Source organism: Dromiciops gliroides, chromosome 3 (assembly GCF_019393635.1).
Source record: "Dromiciops gliroides isolate mDroGli1 chromosome 3, mDroGli1.pri, whole genome shotgun sequence".
Taxonomy (NCBI): Eukaryota; Metazoa; Chordata; class Mammalia; order Microbiotheria; family Microbiotheriidae; genus Dromiciops; species Dromiciops gliroides.
The window spans coordinates 55,555,930-55,580,132 of NC_057863.1; the positions used below are offsets into that span (position 1 = coordinate 55,555,930).

A 24,203-nucleotide genomic window follows, 5' to 3' on the forward strand; every position below is an offset into this window, starting at 1 on the left:
CATATTAAAATTTCCTTAGTGTCTCCTAATTAATCTATATTAGTCAACACTGACTAAGATATCATTTTGTACAGAGAGTACTGTGCTAATTGCTATATAGAGAGATAAATAATACAGGTAGAATTTAATTATAGTAAATATGATAGAACATAAAAATTAGTAAGCTTTATTTTAAATGGTAGTTAATTGATTCCATGTTCTAAAGAGATAGTTTATTGCTTATTTGTTAAAAAAAAATCAAATGGTGAAAGTTGCAATTTTGAAAGGTTGGAGAAAAATGAGGAAAGTTGTAGGGATATATTTTTCAGCCCTTCTTGATGGTAAATGCTTCTGTTTTCTTTATTGTGATTGTATTTGAATACAGTGATGATCCATTAAATTTAATATTTTTTAAAGTGCTTTTGAAATTATTTGCATTTTTAACAAAGTTGCTATAGGAACCCAAACCTCATTCGTATAGATATGTGATTGTGACAGTGTTTATAAAAACCCAAACCTTGTGTGATTTATGTACAAGAATGACATACAAATTCATGAAATGCTCCATATTGAATAAAATTCCAAAATTAGGGGAAGGGGTGACAAACAGAAGAGAGGTAGGGCTTAAGATGAGGAAGACAGGGTTGTCTTCAGGTAGATTAAACAAAAAGAACTAAAGAGATTACTACCTTCAAAGACAAAGAGGAATAAAAATAGAGGAAATCATAACCTAAGCTTCATAACTTTAAATGTGAGTGTATCAAATGGTCCAATAAAACAACAAAGAATTACAGATTAGACAAGGAAAAAAAACCCCACAATCTGTTGCTCAAGAAACATAACCTAAAAATGGAAGACATAGACAGAATAAATATGAAAATATGGAACAAAATTTACTATGCTTCAGGTGAATCCAAGAAAGCAGGAGTTGTAGATGAAGCAAAAACAAACAAAAAAAACCCCACACATTGTTTTTGATAATTACAACTTTGGGGAGACAGCTAGGTGGTGAAGTGGATAAAAGTACCAGACCTGGAGTCAGAAGTATCTGAGTTCAGATCTGGCCTCAGATGCTTGACACTTACTATCTGTGTGACCCTGGGCAAGTCACTTAGCCCTCATTGCGCCACCCAAAAAAAAAAAGAATTACAACTTTGTAGTATGGTTTGAAATCTGGTACGGCTAAGCATCTTCCTTCCCATTTTCTTTTTCATTGGTTTCCATGATATTCCTGACCTTTTTTTTTTTCCTCCAGACAAATTTTGTTATTTTTTTCTAGTTTTGTAAAGAAATTCTTTGGTAGTTTGATTGCTATGACATTGAACAAATAAACTGATTTTGTAATACTATTTTTATTATATTGGCTCATCCTGTGCATAAGCAATTACTATTTCTCCATTTATTTAGATATCTTTATTTGTGTGAACTATTTTGGAATTATGTTCATGTAGTTCCTATATGTGTCTTTATGGGTAATCTTCCAAGTATTTTATATTGTCTGTAGTTATTTCAAGTGGGATTTGTCTTTCCATCTCTTCCTTCTGGATTTTGTTGTAAATATACAGAAATATGGGTGATATTTATGAGTTTATATCTTGTAACTTTACTAAAGTTGTTAATTGTTTCAATAGTTTTTTAGTTGACACTAGGGTTCTCTAGATTATATCATGTAGAAACAGTGTTATTTTGTTTATTCTTTGCTTATGCAAATCTTTAATTTTTTCTCATCTTAATGCTATCGCTAGCATTTCTATTACAATATTCAGTAGTTAATGGTGTTAATGAACATCCTTGCTTCATCCCTCATCTTATTGGAAAAGCTCCTAACTTATCCCTGTTACAGTTAACACTTGTTCTTAGTTTTAGATAGATATTGCTTATCATTTTAAGGAAAGCTCTATTTATTATTTTGATTTCTAGTGCTTAAAAAGAATGGGTACTATGTTTTGTCAAAAGGTTTTTCTGCATCTATTTCAATATGATTTTTGTTGGTTTTTTTATTAAATAATCAGTTATAATTTTCCTAATATGAACCAGCCCTGCATTCTTGGTTTAAATCTAGCCTGGTCATAGCGGATAATCTTTTTTTTTTTTCATAGTGGATAATCTTGGTAATTATATTGCTATAGTCTTCTTGCTAATACTTTATTTCAGATTTTTGTATCAGTATTCATTAGGGAACTTGCTCTGTAGTTTTTGTTCCTCTGACTGTTCCTCTCCCTCTTTTGACTCTTCAAGGCCATGTTTTTGTCAAAGGAGTTTAGTAGGATCCCTTCTTTATCTATCCCCCCCCCCCAATAGTTTATATGTTGTTGGAATTGTTTTTTAAATATTTGGTAGAGTTCATTTGTAAATCCATCTGATCCTGTTTCTCTCCCCCCCCCCCCCCTTTTGGGAGTTCATTTATAGCTTGTTCATTTTCTTTTTCCAAAATAGAATTATTTAAATATTCTATTTCCTATTCTGTTAATCTGGACATATTTTTGTAAATATTCATCCATTTAATTTAGATTGCCAGTTTTATTGGCATATAGTTAAGTGGAATTGCCTTTAATAGTTGATTTTATTTCTTCATTGGTTGTGAAGTCATTTTTTTATATTAGTAACTTGGTTTTATTTTTTTTCTTAAATCAGTTAATGGCTTATCTATTTTCTAAAAAACAGCTCCTATTTTATTAATTAGGGTTTTTGCCTTTAGTTTTATTAATTTCCCTTTGATTTTTAGGATTTCCATTAGTATTTGATTGGGGGTTTAAAAAAACTTGATGTTTTTCTGGATTTTTTTTTTTAGTTGTGTGCCTAAACTGTTCATTTGCTTTTTCTCCCCTTTTATTGATTAAAGAGTTTAGATATAAACTTCCTCCTGATTGCTGCTTTTGCTGCATCCCACAAATTTTGGTGTGTTTTCTCATTGTTGTCATTATCTTTAATGAAATTATTGTTTTTATAATTTTTGACCTACCCACTCTTTAGGAATAAGGTATTTAGTTTTAAATTAATTTTTAAGTTTTGATTAAAGTTCTTTATTGAATATAATTTTTATTGCATTATGGTCAATCAAAGGTACATTGAACATATTTACTTTTCTATATTTGTTCATTAGGTTTTTATGAACCAATATGTGGTCAGTTTGTGAAGGTGCCATGCACAGCTGAGAATAGGTATATTCCTTTCTGTACCCATTCAGTATTATCCAGAGTTCTGTTACATCTGACTTTTAAAAAATTCTATTAATGTCCTGTTCTTCCCACCCACCCTCACAACCACCTTAATGAATTACAATTCAGTAATGCCTTCTCATTCTTTCCATCTGTATCCCACCCCTTTTTGGCTCCACTTGTCCTCATACTAGTTCCTGACCTTTTCTTCCAGGGTCTTCCACTTTAAATGCTTCACTTCCTATATAGAATTACATAACTCCCCTCTCCTAATTCCATAACTCCTTCTCTGCCCCAAAATCAAACTAATTTCATAAGAAATTAAGAAAGAACTCATAAGAAATTTATACCTGTAGCATAAACCTATTTTCATTCAGATAGAATAAAGTCCCTCCACTCATTTTTGTGCACCCTGAGCATGTGAGATAATTTTCCCCATTCTTTCTCTCCATTTTCCTCTCCCAGTGCATTTTTCTTTCCCCACACATTCTATTCTTTTAAGATCATCCAAATATAACAGAATCATAGTCAGGCCTTCTGTCTAATTAGACTCCCTCCTGGGATCCTTGGTGATGATAAAATTCTGAAGGATTACATGTATATCATCTCCCCATATACAAATATAAATGATTTAACCTCTTATGATTTCTCACTCTTGTTTACCTTTTTATACTTCTCTTGACTCCTGTATTTGTAGGCCACATTTTCTGTTCCACTCTGGTGTTTTCATCATGAAGGCTTGCAGGTTCTCTATTTTGTTAAAGGCCTATTTTCCCCCTGTGGCAATATAATTATTTTTTTCCTCTGTAAATTATTCTTGGTTGTAATCCTAGATCCTTTGCCTTCTGGAATATCATATTGCAAGCTCTTTTCTCCTTTATAGTTGTGACTGCTAAATGTTGTGTGATCCTGATTGTGGCTCTTCAGTACTTGGCATTCTTTCTTTCTGGTTGCTTGCATTAATTTTTCCTTGACCCGAAAGCTCTGGATTTGGGTTGCAATATTTCTGGGAGTTTTTATTTTGGCGTTTCTTTTAGGAGGTCACTGATGGATTCTTTCAATTTCTACTTTGCCTTCGGATTCTATGGTATTTGGACAGTTTTCATTTACGATTTCTTGAAATCTCATGTCTAGACTCTTTTTTGTTCACGGCTTTCAGGTACTCTAATAATTTTTAAATTATCTCTCCTAGATCTGGTTTTCTAGGTGAGTTTTTTTTCCTATGAAATATTTCACATTTTCTTCTGGTTTTTTCCTTCTATTTTTTTTCAAAGAGGAGAGTCTAAACTGGTAGAAATATCAGGAAAGATTTCACATTTGGCTGCTTAAGTTTGGTTTTAAGAGATGGATAGAATTTCAGAGGTAAGGGCATCTTGAATTATGGAGGATATCTAGGCATGGGGAACATCACAAGCAAAGGGGATAAGGTGAGAGGTGTAACAAGACCTTTCTGCCTTGGCTCTTTTTCAAATTCTGTTTCTCTTTCAGTCATTAGCTCAACTACTAACTTCACTGTTATAAGTAGTATCTTGAATATTTCATACTCCTTTGTTTGACCTCTATTAAAATCTTATTCTAACTCAAATTATAGTCATTTTTGTACATCTTTTTTGTATTTTAAACACCTCTAAGTGAGGACTGTGCCATTTAAAAAATCTTTGTACACACAGCCTCCATGCAGTTTTGTGGAGCTAAAAGTAAAAGGATTGAATGTTAGGGTGTGATGTGTGTGTGAAATCTAGGTTGACTGTAGTATATATATGGAGAAGAGTCATATGAAGTAAGGTTTTAAAGGTACCAGGTGGTGCCAGATTATGAACAGGCTTCAGTACAGGACTAAGTATTAATTTCATTTCTAAGGCTGTAGGAAACCATCGAAGGGTTTTGAACAGAGCAGTGACATTATCTCACCTACTAAAAAGGAACATTCGTTGGGTAAAGTTAAGAAGTTTGGATTTGAAGTGGGAATGAGTCGAACCCTGGGATCATCCTAGGAGTTTAGATTTAGAGCTAGAAGAAACCTTGGGCATCATCTCGCCCAGTCCTCTCATTTTACAGATGAAGAATTGAAATCCAGGAGGTGAACAGGTTTGCTCAAGGTCTCAGATTAAGTAGCAAACCCAGGATTTGAATTCTGTCCCTTTGACCCCAGATCCAACATGTTTTCCATTATGTGGCAGTCGTTCAAATAGTTGGTAATTAGAATCTGTTCTAGGTTTATGACAATGGGAATTGAGAGGAGGGTAAGTTATTTTAAAAAGGTAGAATTCCCCAGACTTGAAAGTTGAGAAAGATAATGTTGAAGTTTTGAATTTGGAGCTTCGACTAATGATGGTACCACTGACTAAAATAGGGAAAATAGAATGAGAAGCAGATTTGGACAGAAAATCCTGAATCTAACAGGCCATGTCCTGTAGATGGTTAAAGATATTGAGTCTCTAGCTTGGTAGAGGGGTCAGGGTTTGGATATAAAGAGTTTGCAGTCATCTTCACAGAAGTGAAAATTTTTATGGTTTATTCCCAAAGAATGAATGAGATTTCTCCAAGAGAATGTAAAGAGAAGAACAGACCAAAAACAGAATGTTGATTAAAAAAACTCAACCCATAGTAAGGGCTCACAAAGGAACTTTTTTTAAAAATTAAAAAAAAATTTTTTTTTTACGGGGCAATGAGGGTTAAGTGATTTGCCCAAGGTCACACAGCTAGTAAATGTCAAGTGTCTGAGACTGGATTTGAACTCAGGTTCTCCTGAATCCAGGGCTGGTGCTCTATCCACTGCACCACTTAGCTGCCCTAACAAAGGAACTATTGAGAAAGAACAAAGTGCCACCAGATAGCTTAGAGTGGTACAAAGGGAGACCAGCCTGAAATTCAAGGAAAGAGAATATCTAGCAGAGTCAAATGCTATGTGGGATGGAAACTGAACAAGGACCAGTGGATATAACTGGTTTGGCTAATGGCAAGGGCTTCATGACATGTAAGACAGTGGCCTGTGGCCCTGAAAGGTAGTACCTTAGCAGAAGACTATCAGTGAGAGGCTAATGGAGCTATAGCCCTGCCAACAGGGCAGAAGCTTGCTAACCATCACAGCTTGTGAAGGGATCCCAAACATAGCTGGATATTGCAGAGATGTAACACCTAGCAGGAAGCTTCAGAGAGCAGCGCTTTGTGGGGATCAGAGAGTGGCAGTGCTAGCAACCAGAAGGAAGACCTGAGCAGTTTGGCAGCAGTTAGGGCTGTGATCATGACATGCTAGAAATGGAATCTAACCCTCTCATTTTACCGATTTGAAAACTAAGGCATGGGGCAGCTAGGTGGCGCAGTGGATAGAGCGCTGGCCCTGGAGTCAGGAGTACCTGAGTTCCAATCCGGCCTTGGACACTTAACATTTACTGGCTGTGTGACCCTGGGCAAGTCACTTAACCCCAGTTGCCTCACTAAAATAAAAAAAGAAAGAAAGAAAGAAAACTAAGGCATAAAGCAGTTCAGTGACTTGCCCAAGGATCACATAACTAGGAGTGTCTGAGGTTGGATTTGAACACAAATTAGGTCTTCCTGAGTCCAAGTCCAGGTTCCTATTTGCTTCACCAATAGTTCCCAAACTTTTTGTTCTTAGGACTCCTTTATGTTCTTAAAAATTACTGAGTACTACGGCCCTCCCCGCCAAGAGTTTTTGTTTATGTGGATTATATTTATCAATATTTACCATATTAGAAATTAACATATCAGTACCATGAGCATAGTTTTGACCTTGTAAACCTTTAGAATAGGTCTTAGGAATCCCTAAGGTTCCTCAGACCACTCTTTGAGAACTGATACATAACACCATGTTTCCCTGAGTGTGAACCATTACATATCACTGTTCTGGCCACGTGTGTTCTCCACAGGTGTAATACCTTACATATGAATCCTTTATATGCTTACTCTTCTCACTGAGCATGTGTGGTACATATTTGTGGGAAATGAGCTCAAATTTTTTGGGTAGCTAAGTGGCACAGTGGATACAGTATCAGCTCTGGAGTCAGATGGACTTGGGTTCAAATTTGGCCTCAGACACTTAGTATTTGTGTGACCCTGAGCAAGTCACTTTGTTTGCCTTAGTTCCTCATCTGTAAAATAAGTTGGAGAAGAAAATGGCAAACCATTTCAGTATCATTGCCAAGAAAACCCCAAGTGGGGTAATGACGAGTCACCACTGAAAAACAAGTTCAAAGTTTATGGGAAGAATGTTTTGTTCATTACTATATTATTGTGTTTATTTCATCAATGCCTGTGCTTTGAAATAAATAGGTCCTCTGGCTGACTAGTAAAAATAAGTACGCAGAGGTGTGTCAGCTGTGATTTAGTAAGACTTCTGATCTATAGAATACCTTGAACTTGGGATACTTTACTGGGAGACTGTGGGTGAGGGGAACTTTGGATGATAAATATTATCCTATTTGATTCTCACAACTCTCCTGTGAGAAAGAACTTGTTATTTCTGTTTTACAGATGAAGAAAGAAAACTCAGAAATGTTATTACTTGCGTATTAGGCTTCAAGTCCCCTGACTCCAAATCTAGTGTTCTGTTGACAGCATGACAGTACCTCATCTTCTGAGATGGGAAGAATGGATGATGTGACTGCAAGGTTTTGAGGAGTAGAGAAGGGAAATTGAAGGAAGCCTCATTCGCAATAAAATATAATTCTTAGTCCTCTGCCACACGGTAGAGTTTGGGTAATGGGTTGGAGCTTCACTTGGGGACTTGAAGAAAATAGGTTTGGAACACTGTGTCATAAATGGTGGAGGGACTTTATTCCATCTGAATGAAAACAGGTTTGTGCTACAGGTACACATTTCTGACGAGTTCTTTCTTAATTTCTGATGAAATTAGTTTGATTTTGGGGCAGAGAAGGAGTTAAGGAATTAGGAGAGGGGAGTTATGTAATTCTGTATAGGAAGTGAAGCATTTAAAGTGGAAGACCCTGGAAGAAAAGGTCAGGAACTAGTATGAGGACAAGTGGAGCCAAAAAGGGGTGGGATACAGATGGAAAGAATGAGAAGGCATTACTGAATTGTAATTCATTAAGGTGGTTGTGGGGGTGGGTGGGAGGTAGAAGGCAGATTGTATTTAGAGACAGATTATCCTGAAGTTAAGAATCTTAGAAATAATGGAGTTGGGTTAGAAAATCCTTGATAAAAGAGGTATGATTGCTTTATCTAGATCTTTAAAATATTTTTAATTTAGGAAAACTTGGATGCCTTTTTGTTTTTCTTTTTTATAGGAACTGTGGTTGGATAAAGTCGTAGTAATTCAACTTTACTTTTAGGGGAAAAGAAAGATGGTTAGGGGTGATAAGCAAGAGAAGTTCTTATCTATTAGAAGGTCCAGTTTTGTTTTTTGAGATATTCAAGTAATACTAGTTCTTCACTGTATTAATTTTTAAACTTGTTTTTAGCTTACTTGAGATGTTAGGGGATTTTAGTTTTTGTTTTCAAATAACTTTTTAATCAACTGCTGAGTTTCACAAAACCATAAATTTATTATAACTTATATTTATTTAAGTAGTATTTTAATGACTTCAAGGTACTTTCATATATATTATTATATTTGATACTCATAACACTCTTGTTGATCATAATACAATTATTAGTCTTATTTTATAGATAAAATGGCCACAGAGTCCATAAAGAACCCAGGACTGATAGTCATATCATTGGGATTCTAGTGCAAAGTCAATACAACCTTTCTAGACCTCTCTTTCCTTATCCTTGAAAGATTTGAGTTGAACTAGATGATATATCCAATTCTGAAATTCTATAGTAGACCTAAATTGCCTAAGATTATTATATTTAGGAAATTCTGTATTTTTAAATGATGTCTTAAAAATATAAAATCTAATTTAAGTTTACTTTTTTTTCTAAGTAAGACTATTTAAAAAATTAATTCGATATCACATTTGATATTTTATGAATTGTGAATTACTTTATTATGCAGAAAATCTAGAGTTTTAGTGTTAATATTCAAAACACTAGCAGCTATACTAGTTGGTTTTTAACTCCCAGGAATGCTGAATTCTCAGGTAGATATGATTTATATATACTATTGTGGCCATTGTAAATATGCAGTAAAGAGTTATTAGTAACACTTATTAGCTTTACTTATTTAGGATTTTATTATTTTTTTTTTAGAGAAAGGTATTTGGAGCATTTGAATCTCAGAATGGGGAAACCCAAAATTGGGGAATAGTTTATGATATCCTTGGATCTTTTACATGATCCACTTTCTTAAGCTTAAAAACATAACAAGATAAAAGTATTTTATTAGAAAGTGAAACCATATGATTGTTTTCCCCTCCAAGCCAGTCTTAATTTCAAGTACAAATAGAAAATTCCATTTTAGCCTACCATAGTTTTTTGCTGATGTCTAGTTTGCATTACATTAGTTTGATTATAAAGAGCCATATCAGCATTGAGTGAGCATCCAAGATTCACTAGACTCTTAAAAAGAAAGAGAGGTTCTGACCATTTTGTATCTTCTGTATCTTCATCCCCTTCGCATTAATTTAGACAAAAGGGATAGGTCCAACTACATACCTTATTTTTCTTCCTCTTTCTAGCTTCATTTGCACAGGGAAAAGGTGTTTCAAGAATATTCTCAAGATCTTATGTTTCTGTACCTCTTTTTTATTTAACAGGATGTTTCTTTTGAAGTATTTTTGAAGATGAAGAGTTTTTTTATGCATTTAGAGAAACTAAAAAAGACTCCAGTCTGACATGACGACAGAAAATGTAAGTGTTAAATGATTTCTTTGAGGGTTGTATTGTCCCCTTGCCCCTGGTGTCTGACTTCTGGTAAATTGCTGTCAAATTGCCATCTTGCAGTCAGATGCAGATTGCCAATGCCAGATAGAAAGACCAGGTTTTAAGAGTTAATTCTTGCTGTTGCTGGAGAATTCCTTCTACATCAGTTGAGTACATTAATTTCACTGGAGGACTTGTTTAAAAAAATATTTTCTTGGTTCCTTCCTTCCTTCCTTCCTTTCTTTCTGTGGGGCAGTTGGGGTTAAGTGACTTGCCCAGGGTCACACAGCTAATAAGTGTCAAGCGTATGAGGCCGGATTTGAACTCAGGTCCTCCTGAATCCAGGGCTGGTGCTCTATCCACTGCACCACCTAGCTGCCCCAGTTGTTTTTTCCTTAATGAAGAATATGTACTGTATCAGAAAGGCACTGATTATCTTTCTTCAAAAAATCAGTGCCATCCTTTGCCTTTCTGAAGACTCTTTTTCCCCTTTCTTTTCATCTAAGAACCCCATGATATCATCTGCTACTCGCTTCCCTTTTCTTCCAGTTTGTGATAATGATATAGGCCTTCTCTTTGCCTAGGAGAATCTTCCTCAACATGTACCCTTGATCTTATCCCTTCCCTCCTCCAACAAATTACTACCCTTTGACCTAACACTAATCTTTAGTCTTTCCATATCTACTGTTTTCCCCCTTAATTGAATTATTCAAACATGATATTACATCCTCTCAATCTGTCATCCCATATTTCTTCTCCCTTTCTCAACCAAACTTCTTGAAATAATTGTCTACAGTTGGTGCCTTTACTTCCTTTCTTCTCACTCACTATTGATCCTTTTGCAGTATGACTTCCAACTTCATCATTCAACTAGAACTGCTCCTTCTGAAGTTACTAAAGATTTTTTTTCCTTCCCTCCCCTCCCCCTTTATTCCTTCTTTATTCACTGTGTCACCTAGCGGCCCCAACTAAGGGTGTTTTATTTGATAAATCTGATTATTTTTTTCTAAGTCCCTTCATGATCTAATTTCTGCATTTGACACTTATTGACCATCCTTTCCTTCTGGATATTCTCTTGGTGGATTTTCATGCCACTGTTCTCTTCTAGTTCTCCTTTTACCTATCATAACCATTCTTTCTCAGTCCCCTCTGTAGCTCATCATCCTTAACTCATCCTCTTATTATGGGATATTCTGTGGGGTTCTGACCTGTACCCTCTTGGTTTCTTATATTTTCACTCTGTTTGTGACCTAATCAACTTCCTGAGGTTTAATTATCATATTTATGCAGATGACTCCCATATTTATCTCCTGTGAGCTTCAGTCCTACATCAAAAACTGCCTGTTGGACATTAAAAACTGGGATGATCCGTAAATATCTCAAACTCATCACATCCAAAATAGGATTTATTATCTTTTCCCCAAAACTCACTCTTCTTCCAAACCTATTCATTTCTGTTGAAAGCAATAACTTCTAATCTAGAGTGCATCTAAATTTATGACATTTGTGTAATTCTCACCTACTCACTCTTCATATATAACTCACTATATGCCCAAGAAGTTGCTTCATTCATTCAATCAACAGGCATTTATTAAGTGCCTACTATGTTATAGGCCCTGTGCTAGGCCCTTGGTATCCAAGTACAGAGAGTGAGGCCATACTCAAAAGGAATTTATGTTTTAATGGGAGAGACAACAAGTATATATAGAATTATATACAGCATAAATATAAGTATAAATATATGCACATAGAGATATATACACATACATAAACACACTAAGTATACAAGATAGGGAGCAAGAGTACTATCAGTTGGGAGGTCAGAAAAAGCTAATTGCAGAATATGGTACCTACCGTGCCTCTTCAAGGAAGAAAAGGATTCTGTGAATCAGAAGTCAGGAGGAAGGCACAGAGATAGGAGATAGATGATCTTGAATGAGGAACAGTTCAACCAGATCACAGAGTATGGGGGGTGGAGATATGTGTAATATTCATTGATGCTGTAAAAATAGATTTGGGCCTAGTTAGGAAGGGCTATAGAAACTAAACAGAAGCAGAACTGTAAAATTTCATGAGAAGGGGACTAGCTTAGTCAGATCTGTACATAAGGAAAATTACTTTGGTAGATATGTTAAAGGTAGACTAGAGTGAGGAAAGATTTGAAGCAGGGAGACACCAAGTAAGAGACTGTTAACCTAATATAGGCAAGAGATGATAAAGCCTGAACTGACATGGTGTCTGTGTGAGTAAAGATGGAATTGCATGCAAGAGATGTTGTGGAGGTAGAAAAGGCAAGATTTGGCAACAGCTTGGACGTGTAGCATAAGAGAGAGTCCTGAGGTTATGAAGCCGGGAGACTGAAAGTTTGGAACATGTTGACATGGGTCATCTAATGACAAATGTCCAAAAGGCAGTTGGTGATAGAGAACTGAAGCTCAGAGGAGTAACTTTGGCTGTCTTATGTCTCTCTGGGAGTCACCTGAATAGTTAAAGCCATTGGAGGGGATGACATCACTGAGCAAAAGTACAGAGAGAAAAGAGGACCAAGGACAGGGTGAGTGACAAGGCTGATGAGCAAAGGAGATGGAGATGCATGATCATACAGATAGGAAGATAACTAGGAGGGAGGTGTGTCTAGAAAACTCAAAAGAGAAGAGAGTATGCAGGGAGAAAGGGTGGGTCATTCTCCCTTCTTTCTCAAGTGCTTTATCATTTGGCTTGTCACATTTCTCTCCATCTCCCCTCACCTGCCATTAGATTAGGTCAGAAGTATCAAACTTGCCAGGAGTACAAATCCCAAAAAATCCCCAGTGGGATCCAAACTAGATTAAAATGTAATTGGGAAGGTTTAACAAAATAAATAAAAATCCAATACAACATAGATAATGTTAATTTGTGGTTTTCTAAGTCAGTATTCCACATGCAGGAATCCCCTTCTATTTGAAGATTGATACCACTGAATTAGGGGACTTCAGTAGTCACATAGATGCTGCCTCAAGCTTCTTAACCTCATTAAATCCCATGGACTACCCCTTCACTCCATCTTAACTGTACGTAAGGATAGTCACAGTAGCTTTCACTATTATCAACAAGTGTGGATCTTTAATAAAAAAAACCACTTAGGCATTTCCTTATCTGTCCATAACCTTGTTATCATTCCGTCAATGAACCAGTAAACACTGAAGTGCTTACTCTGTTCCAGGCACTGTGCTAAGCACTGGGGGTACAAAAGAGGGGAAAGACAGCCCTTGCCCTCTAGGAGCTTACAGTCTAATGGGGAGACAACACGCAAACAAAGATATCTAAAGCAAGTTACATATAGGATAAACAGGAAGTCATTAACAAAGGGAAAACACTGGAAGGGGATGGGGAAGATTTCCTGGAGGTGAGAGTTTCATTGGGGCTTGAAGGAAGCCCGGGAGCTCAGCAGTCAGGCTGAAGATGGGAAGCATTCCAAGCCTGGGGACAGCCAGAGAAAAGGCCCAGAGTGGAGAGGCGAATTGTCTTGTTTGGGGAGCAGCCAGGAGGCCAGCGACAGCAGACTGAAGAATACATATTGGGTAGGAAGGGATAAGAAGATTGGAAAGGGAGGGGGGCTGGATTGTGAAGGGCTTTCTGTAGCAAACAGAGCATTTTGTATGTGTTCCTGGAGATCATTGGAGGCCCCTGGAATTCACTGAGTGGAGTGGGGAGGGGCATGAGCAGGCCCACATTTGGGAAAATCACTTTAGTGGCCGAATGACTTAGAGTGCCGAGACTCGAGTCATCCAGACCGTTATTGCACTAGTCTAGGCATGAGGTGATGAGAACCTGCGTTAGAGTGATGGATGTATCTGAAAGATTATCAAAAGGTGAAATCAGCAGGTGTTTGCCACAGCTTGGATATGGGGGGTGGGTAAGAGAGAGGAATCCAGGATGATTCCATGGTTGCATGCCTGAGGGATGAGAGGGTGATATTGCTCTCTACAGTAATAAGAAAGGTATGATGGGGAGAGTTTAGGGGGAAATAGGATAAGTTATGTTTTGAACATATTTTGAGATGTCTAATGGACATGCAGTTTGAGATTCTTAAAGGCAACTGGAGATGCAAGATTGGAGGCCATCAGAGAGATTGGGCCGGGAAATGTAGGCCTGTGAATCATCAACAGAGAGATGGGAGCTAATGAGATCACACAGTGAAGAAGTATAGAAAAAGAAAAGAAGAACCAGAACAAAAAAATCCCAAACCTTGAGGGTCACACCCAAGGTTAAAGGGTGTGGTCTGTAAGAGAATCCAGCAAAAGAGAGAGAGTAGTGGCCATATTAAGTAGGACAAAAGCCAGCTGTCCTGGTCCTGGAGGCGCCTGTTGTAGATGGCTTTCTAGAGTTTAGGTACAGAGGGAAAAAGGGATATAAGATGATAGATGTGATAGATCAAATGAGGGATTTTCCAGGATGGGGTAGGTAGTAGGTAAGGAGCCAGTAGACCGGGAGAGTTTGGAAATGAGTGATACTGTAGGGATGATAGAGGGAAGAGATGGGATGGAATGGGATCACTTGAGCAGGTAGAGGGGTTAGCTTTGGTAAGGAGTAAGGGGTGAAGGGGTAGAAGGTACCTGAGTGATAGACATGGAAGAGAGAAGGAATTCATAGAAAAGGACCTCAATTTTTTTTCTGTGAGAGGGGTAGAAGGAGCCATTGGAGGTTGGAAGGGGGCTGAAAAGCTTTGGAAGAGCTGCTGGGCTAGTGAGTTGATAAAGGAGGTAGAGTGGATTGCCTAGCAGCAGGGAGGGCCCAGTTGATATTATGTAACATAAGTTTGTGGTAGACCCAGTCAAAATGGTTGCATGATTTTCTCCAAATTTGTTCAGCAGCACATGTGTAGGAACAGTGGTGATAAAAAGTAGGAGTCATCCTAGGCTGAGGCTTGTCTGGGAGTAATCATTGATATGATAAGGGGGCTACAGATTCAAGAGTAGAGGACATGGTGCAGCTAGGTGGTACAGTGGATAGAGCACCAGCCCTGGATTCAGGAGTACCTGAGTTCAAATCCGGCCTCAGACACTTAACACTTACTGGCTGTGTGACCTTGGGCAAGTCACTTAACTCCAATTGCCTCCCCCCCCCCCCAAAAAAAAAAAAGAGTAGAGGACAGTATAGGATTGAACTTGTTCACCAAGGAGTCAAGATGGGGAGTAGAGGAGAGAAAGCCTAGTGCAGGGGAGATGGCCTGGGAGAGGATCAAGAGGTCAAGGGATTGGAGGTCATAGTGTGGATTAAGAGTAGGGCTATGGAAGGGAAGGCAGAGGGAGAGGTGAAAAGTGTGGTGGTCAGATAAGGGGATTCCTGAATCCTGGAACATGGAGGTGCTATATTTGTGGGTGGTGGTCGAGGTGTCGGGAAAATAGGGTAGGGGTTTGGGGTCCTTAGGAATTTAAAGAATTACACCCTCTTGCACACAAAAGCAATTAGAATAAGATAGTCATTTATTTAGGGGCAAGGGAAGGGAAGGGAAGGGAAACCAAGAGAGAAATCCTTGGACTTCTTCTGGGGAGAAAAGCATGGCACAGAGGTAGCTCTGAAATGCCAATCTCCTTGAGCAGGAGACAGGTAGATACTTTTAGAGAGGACTGATGGGGGTGACCATCTGACTGTGGAAAGTTCCCTTAGTGAGGGAGGATCACCCCCTACTGGTGGTGGCTGGAGGAGTTGGGTGAGGGATGACTGCAGATCTCTCTAGCCATCTCCTCTGGACAAAGGCAGCAGTCACACCTAATCTTATGTCCCCAGGGCTGAGGGAGACTAGAATGAAGGGTGGAGGTCTCAAAGCTAGCTCAGTCTGATCTGGTTCCACTTATCTGTTTAGGTGTGTCTGTCCTTTGGTTTAGCTTCTCAAGGAGAAGGTTCCTTGATGTACCCCAGAGGACTTCTGGGGTGCTCTGGGCCCATAACAAAGGGTATGACCATTTTTGTGTGCAGCAAAAGTGGGGTGGAGAATCAGTTGAGGAACTGAGTGGTATGGGTATTTGAGAGAACATCGGTATGTATGTTGAAATCCCCTAGAATGAGGGCAGAGGTTAGGGAGGAGAGAAAAATTATAAGCCAGGTACCAAACTCATTGAGGAAGGAAGGGGAATGACTTGGGTGTCTGTAAATGATGGCTGCCAGGATTTTTATTGGATGGTAGATAGGAATAACATGAACCTCAATGCAAGAGAGGTTACTGAGTGATGGAGGAAGGAGGAGGACCTATTCTTTGCTCTAATCAAGACTTTTTTTTTCAGGCCATCACTCATGTTCTAACTTCCCTTTCTTCCTTCTCCAAACCTCAGTCCAGTTATCATTGCCGCTCTACACTGTCACATCTTTACAGCAACTTTGTGTGTTTGGTAGGCCTGGTATAATAATTATTTCCATTTTACTGATGAAAAAGCTGAGACTCATAGCAGTTAAGTGATTTGCCTAAAGTCACATAGGCAGCATGAATCAGAGGTATGACTTGAAATCAGTTGTGATTCTGTTTTCCATCATATTGTGCTGCTACTATATGTATGTATATATATGAACACATCAAGCATATGTGTGTATACATGTACATACATACACATAAATATATGTGTTTATTGTCATTTTAATTTAGGAAATATATAGATTTTATATATACATATATGAGATTAATTTATGTATATTTGTATATGTATATATAGCTGCAATCTATGTCGCCATTTTAATTTAGGAAAGAAAGAAGGAAACAAGCATTTCTTTTTAAAAAAAATTTATTTTTTGCAGGGCAGTGAGGGTTAAATGACTTTCCCAAGGTCACACAGCTAGGAAGTGTCAAGTGTCTTAGGCCGGATTTGAACTCAGGTCCTCCTGAATCCAGGGCTGGTGCTCTATCCACGGTGCCCGCCTAGCTGCCCCAGAAACAAGCATTTATTAAGCACACCTTGTATGCTAGGCACTGTGCTAAGCACTTTACAAATATAATCTTATTTGATCCGGACAACAACCCTAGGGGGTAGGTGCTATTATTATCCTCATTTTATAGTTGAGGAAACTGAGGCAGACACAAGTTAACTGCCTTGCCTAGGATCACACAGCTGGTAAGTGTCTGAGGGCAGTTTTGAACCCAAGTCATTCTGACGACAGGCCCAGCACTCTACCCGTTGTGCAGCCCAGCTGAGTAGATTTTGTTAGTGGTTTCATATTTAAATAGAAATGACTTGTACACTTTGTTCCATATTACAAAAAACATGGGTTTTATTATTAGAATATGCTGTAGTATGACAGGTATAAGAATAATCTAGGTACATATGTTGACTAATGGTTGTATTTATTTCTCTTAGGATATAATTCAATGGTTATTTAATGATGCAGGTGTACAAGTGTGAATTTTTTTCAGATTCATATGTTCCTTAACTCTGCAAAAGTCAGGCATTCAATAGAGCAGATGTTTAGATATAACAGTAACTATATAACCGTAAACTATCAGTTTTAAATCTGTGGTTTTAGTTGAGGTTTTACAGTTGATCATTTTGTATAAACAAAAGTTATAGGCCGATGCTTTTCAGTTTAGAATATCATGATTACTAATGTATTCACTTTGTATTAGGCCTGTCTTGAAGGCATAGTCTTTGTTTTTATCTTTCCACTTTTACTTTGGAGGAATAGAGAGATGACATTTTCCTTTCCTTTTCAGCTTTATTGTAAGAGTGAACAAATAAATAGTAGGGGAGCTTAGACGATTTCTTTGGAGTTCTCTTTGTAACAAAATATTCAGAATCTCAGGCATGGTTGAGCCTCTGCATTATTGCATGCAGAGTTCTAATAAAGTTGCTTTCTACCTGATTGTCTCAGTCCTGTTCCAACAAGAAGTGATCTTAAATTCTGGAGGAAGTTCTTATTAGGGTTAGGGGGTTATCTGAATAATGTGGGATGTTTGAGTCCACACATATGGCACTAATCAGAAGAATAAATGGAAGGCTTTTTTGCAGAGCTCTTGATTATGTATGTTGCAAGCTTAAATCCTGATGAAGAAAAGTATTTAAAAGAGGTAGAGGGGTAAATAGATAAAAGTGCATACAGCAAAACTCTTAACACTTCCATTGCTGTAGTCTCAGATCTTCAATTGTACATCACTACCTCAATTTCCTGCCAGTGTCACAAACACAGAATGTTAAAAACTGAACTAATTTTATCTGCCTTCCAAAACTGCCTCTCCTCCTCACTTCCCTGTTTTGTTGCCGATGCCAGCATGCTCCTAGTTATCCAGGCTTGTAACTTGCTCATATGGAATTAATTGCCAAGTTTTGTTAATTCTGCTGCCCTCTTCCTTTCCAGACCTTAAACATTTGTAAGGACTTCCTACCTCGTGTCTATGTCTTTATTCTCTTCCTCTAGCTCATTCCCCACCCAACTACCAGAATAATTTTTGTAATGTCCAAGTCTAACTATGGCATTCTCCTGCATAAAAATTATTGGTGGCTTCCTGTTATCTGTAGAATAAAATACAAATTCCTCAGCCTAACAGTTAATGAATGGCCTTCAGGGTTCGACTCCATCTCCCTTTTCAGCCTTATTTCACATCTCACAGCATACACTCTGGTGAAATTAGACTATTAACTATTCTCTGAATTCAGCATTCGTTCTCCCATATTAGCATATTCACTCAAGCCATTCTCAATGCTTGGAAGCATTCCTCCCTCCTCTTTTTTCTAGGCTGAGCTGTAGTGCCATCTCCTCCTTTTAAGCCTTCCTGGATCTCTCCTAGCTGAATGTATTCTCTCTTTCCTCAGATTTTCCTAGAACATTTTATTTGCATTGCTCCTTTGCCCTTCTCATACCCTAACTTTAATTATACTTATCTGAATGTATGTCATATTCCCTTTAATATGAAGAGCCAAGCAATGTCATTTTTCTTCTTTGTCTTTTCAGTGCCTAGGAAAGTGTTTTGCCCTTTTGGGAGACAGGGGAAGGGATATACTTGGGATTTTATTTTCCCAATGAGGAAACTGCTTTACCAATGCAAAATTGCAACTACTCTGAATCTCATAGTCTTAGAAAATTGCCTGGGATATTGGGAGGTTAAGCTACTTGTCCTAAGTTATAGTCAGTAAGTGTCAGATGCAGGGCTTGAACTCATGTCTTCCTGAATCAGAGAGCCTCTCTGTTCACTATGTCATGCTGCCTTTCACCTTGCACATATTAAGTGCTTTAGAAATGTATACTAAATTTAATTGTGTATAGAAAGCATTTTAGTCCTTTTAGTGTGATAATAACCTCAGTATTTACTTAGAAAAAAATCCTATGCTGTATTAGAAAGACAATGAGCATCAATTGAGTCAATTAACACAAACATTTAAAGAGTTTTACTATAATTTCTCCTATTTGTGTAAATGTGCTTTAAATACAAGCAAATATTATAATTTTTATTTGAAATTAAAATTATTTTCTTACTTTCTCTAGCATGTGTAAAAATATACTTTCTTAATTTACACTACTTGGTTCTGCAAACTTTTCTTAAATTCTGATTCTTCTTATAGATTGGCATAGAAGTTTATTTTGCAGGATTTCAAATATTGATTTACAAGTGAGGAAAATGAAGCCCAGAGATGGGAAATAATTTACACAAAACAATATGACTAATTATTGATTGTTTTTCACCCAGATTTCCTTTTTTAATAATTTTTCTCCAATTATATGTAAAGATAATTTTTAGCATTCATTTTTACAAAATTTTAAGTTCCAATTTTTCCCTTCTTTCCTCCCCTCCTCTTTTCCTAAAATGGTAAGCAATTTGATATAGTTTATATATGTGCAATCATGTAAAATGTATTTCCATATTAGTCATAGTTGTGAAAGAAGAAATAGACCAAAAGGAAAAAAAAGAAAATGAAAATAGTATACTTTGATCTGCATTCAGAGTCCATCAGTTCTTTCTCTGGATATAGATATAATTTTCTATCATGAGTCTTTTGTAATTGTCTTGGATCATGGTATTGCTGAAAAGAGCTAAGTCATTCATAGGTGATCATCACACAGTGTTGCTGTTACTATGTACAGTGTTCTCCTGGTTCTGTTCATTTTACTTTTCATCAATTCATATATCTTACCAGGTTTTTCTGAAATCTGTCTACTTATCCTTTCTTATCGCACAATAGCACTTCATTATGTCCATATACCACAGCTTGTTTCGCCATCCCCCAATTGGTGGGCATTCCCTCAATTTCCAGTTCTTTGCCACCACAAAAAGAGCTGCTCTAAATATTTTTGTACACGTAGGTCAGTTTCCTTTTTTTATGATCTCTTGGGATAAAGACCTAATAGTGACATTGCTGGATTCAAGACTATCCACAATTTGGTTGCCCTTTCAGCATGGTTCCAAATTTCTTTCCAGAATGTTTGGATCAGTCCAGAACTCCACCAGCAGTGCATTAGTGTCTCAATTTTCTCACATTCTCCCCAGCGTTTCTCATTTTCCTTTCCCAGATGTCCTTTAAACACTTTGTCCTCACAACTCCCTTTTTCACTTTGGCATTGTTTGCTTTAACCTTCAAGAAGTTGGAGAAAACTCTTTGGAAACAAAGGTTTTAATTACTTACCTCTTTGTTCCAGAAATATGTGAACCCACAATTATAAAGATCAACTTAATCTAATGCTGTGCATCAGACTAAGATATAATCCTCTCCATGCCCAGCAATTGAATAGGGGTCAGGGAACAGTAATGGAGTATGGGGTAGAAGAGAGCAATAGTCTCCATTCTTCCTACTTATATCTTTACATGGAGGCTTCATTAATTTATTTGATTTATTATGAATTACAAGAATATGACAACTGTATTTAAATATATGTTCCAGAACACATTCTAGTGTATGGGGGGATGTATGTGTGTATGCTTGCTTATATTGTCTGCTATTTTAAAATCAACTGCAATATGATTTTTTTTTACTGGTATAGATAAAAGAGTTAACTAAAAAATCCTTCGTATTGAATCTTAATGTAAATATGCCCAATTAATATTAATAAACTTTGGTACACTTATACAGCTTTAGTAAAGCTATCACCATTCATTGTTATAAATATAGAATTTTCTTCTTTTGCTCTTTTAATAAATGATGATCATTTTTGTTGACTATTCTTTCCATATTTAGCTCTGTGATGTAGGATGTGTCCTTTGGATATCCCTTTAAATGATAAGAAGATTCCCCAAAGGTGACTGTGGATAGGAGGTATCTTGCCCTTAAGCATTGTAATGTTTATCTGCTTCATTTGGCTTATGGTATCATAACATGCTGATCATCTAAAGCAATTTTTTCCATAATAAAGAAGGAAAAGCAAAAATCAGGTGAGTTTATGATGATAAAGTTTCAGTGCCTGTAGGGAGCTTTCTGTCTTCTAGCTGTCTCCTATTGATTGATAGCAGAATTCATAAATTACATTCACAGTTTCTTCCACAATCTTCACAATTATACATAAACAGAAACCATTATTTCTCATGGTTGTGAATGACCATCCTCTACCCACAGTTGATATTATTTGCCCTTTTAAATCTCCTTTTCAATAATCTGGGTATTAATAGTTTGTAGTGGTGTGCGGTGATGTTATGGAAGATATAAAGCAGTTTTAAAATTACTTGGGTACTATCATATATCCTTTTTTTAAACAGAATTTTCTTTTAAAAATATTTTATTTAGGTTGGTCTGACTTCTACAAATGGAGAACTCAAAGGATTTATAGATCAGAACCTGAGTCCAACAAAAGGTAAGGACAGTCAAAATGAAACATTCTGGTTTTTATGAATAGAGCTAAGCCACATCTGTTTAATGGATAAGATGTATAATTAGTTTGGATGCTTTTGTACATTATTTATTATGTATTACAATAAATGTGTGTCTGCCCATAGCAAATAAACTACATTATTGTACTGTCAGAATTAGATTTTACCAGTTTCTTAGAATTCCTTGATCACCCTCATTCATTCCTAGCAGATTTTTTTCTTAAACATGAATAATATACCTGATCCAAGGAAGTTAGAACTAATTTCCTATTACATGTGACTATGTACCCTTTACCACCTCACTAAGGGGCCTGAAGTGGCTTCTCATTATCTGTAGCATTGGTTTTCTCCAATCTTTTTTTTTTTTCCCCAGGGCAACGGGGGTTAAGTGACTTGCCCAGGGTCACACAGCCAGTAAGTGTCAAGTGTCTGAGGCCGGATTTGAACTCAGGAACTCCTGAATCCAGGGCCAGTGCTTTATCCACTGCGCCACCTAGCCGCCCCTGTAGCATTAGTTTTCAAAGTAGGGGTCAGGACCTGACTCTAAAGGGGAACGTAATCAAACAATTTGAGAGCAGCTCAAACTCCTCCACTGCAGTAATCCAAATTTGGGACTTGTCTCTGACAACACATCTACTCTTGTCCTCTGATAGTCTGTTCTGAACTCTCCCTCTGAAGATCCTGGCTTCCTCTTTTGTCTGTAGTTATAGCCTAACTCACCACCTGAATGCTCATGGCAGCTGCTGCACAGGTGCAGTTGGGAAAATTATTTCCCCCCACGCCCCCCATCAGAGTCTCCCTGACCCCCCATCATGTGGTGATGGTAGCAGATGGGCCTTAGAGTGAGAGCTTTGAGCTTTGGGGCAGTGACTGGTAAGACACCTCCCCTTTCTCATTTTGGGTGGGACAGTCTTACCAGATAAGCAGGTGTGCACAGGTTGTGATCCACTTCTCATATCTCATTACATTGTCTTTTTTTTTTGAAAATAACTTTATTTTAAATACCAAATAAATACCAAATACAAATAAAGTGAGCATTCCCAAATATCACCAAAAAGATTGTACATGGAATTGTGATTCTCTTAGGTACAGCTTGCTTTTCCTTGTAAACATATAATAAATTCAACATGTAAATTTCAAAGCTGCTCTATTTGCCTGTTTCTTTCTGACTTTTGTTCACTTCTGTGCATTGAAAAATGTGTCAATGATTTTTCTTTTTTCCAACCCTATTGCTATCTCTCTTTTCTTTCCTCCTTTCTCCTGCCCCAGTTGAAAAAAAGAAAAACAAAAACCTTGTAACAAATATGCATAGTCAAGTAAAATAAATGCCCTCCTTGAAGATGTTAACATCTTACTCTGTATCTTGACTCAATCCCATCTCAGGAGGTCTACAGTAGCATGCTTCATTGCCAGACCTCTGGAATTATACTTGGTCCTTTCATTGATATTTTAAGTTCGTCAAAATTGTTTTTTTCTTTCCAGTTTTTTTTGTTATTGTTGTTATTGAGGAAGTTAGATGGTATGGTGGGTAATAGCCCTGTACTTCAAGTCAGGAAAGCCTGGGTTCACTTCCTACTTCTGATGCTTACTAGGAAAGAGAGATCTCAGGGACAATTTCCTTATGTGTAAAATGGGTATAATAATGGCATCTACCTTAAAAGGTTGTTGGGATGATCAGATTAGATAACATGTACAGGACCTTCCAAATCTTGAGGGACTTTATAAATACCAGCTGTTATTACCATTAGTACTGTCATTGTTGCGTAATACATGTTGTATAATGCTTAGAGGCAGCTAGGCAGCACAGCCAATCTAACTGGTATGAGATTGTGTTACAGCACAGTTGACACAGAAAATGCTCAGCCATGGAACCTCAGTTGCTTTAATTTGGATTTCTCTAATTATTAATTATTTGTAACATTTTTCCTTATGGTTGTTGATAGTTTGGATTTCTTTCTTTTTTTTTTTTTCCCCCTGGGCAATGAGGGTTAAGTGACTTACCCAGGGTCACACAGCTAGTAAGTGTCAAGCGTCTAAGGCCGGATTTGAACTCAGGTACTCCTGAATCCAGGGCCAGTGCTTTATCCACTGTGCCACCTAGCTGCCCCTATAGTTTGGATTTCTTTTTTTTGTTGTTGTTGGTTTTTTTGTTGTTTTTTTTTTGGTGAGGCAATTGGGATTAAGTGACTTGCCCAGGGTCACACAGTAAGTGTTAAGTGTCTGAGGCTGGATTTGAACTCAGGTCCTCCTGAATCCAGGGCCAGTGCTCTATCCACTGCACCACTTAACTGCCCCCTGGATTTCTTAATTTGAGAACTCCCTATTCATAGCTCTTATATATTGGGGAATGAATTTTGTTCTTGTAAATGTGAATCCAGTCAGTCAGTAAGCATCTATTAAGTGTTTACTATGTGTCAGGAATTGTTCTATGTGCTGAGGATACAAAGAAAGACAAAAAAACCAGACCCTGCTCTCAAAGGAGTTCCATATGTATCTTGGGAGTGATATCAAAGAAATTTGTACAACAG

The 24,203-nt window shown here is 37.3% G+C and overlaps 1 protein-coding gene across 8 annotated transcripts in view; it reads left to right on the forward strand.

Annotated features, from left to right (window-relative positions):
- The window catches only part of TFDP2 (transcription factor Dp-2), a 170,096-nt gene that overhangs the window by 25,622 nt on the left and 120,271 nt on the right, over window positions 1-24,203 (forward strand). For 3 of the 8 annotated variants that reach the window (XM_043995454.1, XM_043995455.1, XM_043995456.1), the window contains exon 3: window positions 21,593-21,659. The exons of 1 other annotated variant lie outside the window; for it this stretch is intronic. In XM_043995454.1, coding sequence (XP_043851389.1) covers window positions 21,593-21,659 — 67 coding nt within the window. Of the gene's footprint in view, window positions 1-9,814; window positions 9,909-21,172; window positions 21,244-21,592; window positions 21,660-24,203 lie in introns of those variants that run through there. 4 more of the 8 variants (XM_043995457.1, XM_043995458.1, XM_043995461.1 and 1 more) reach the window with 2 other exon arrangements.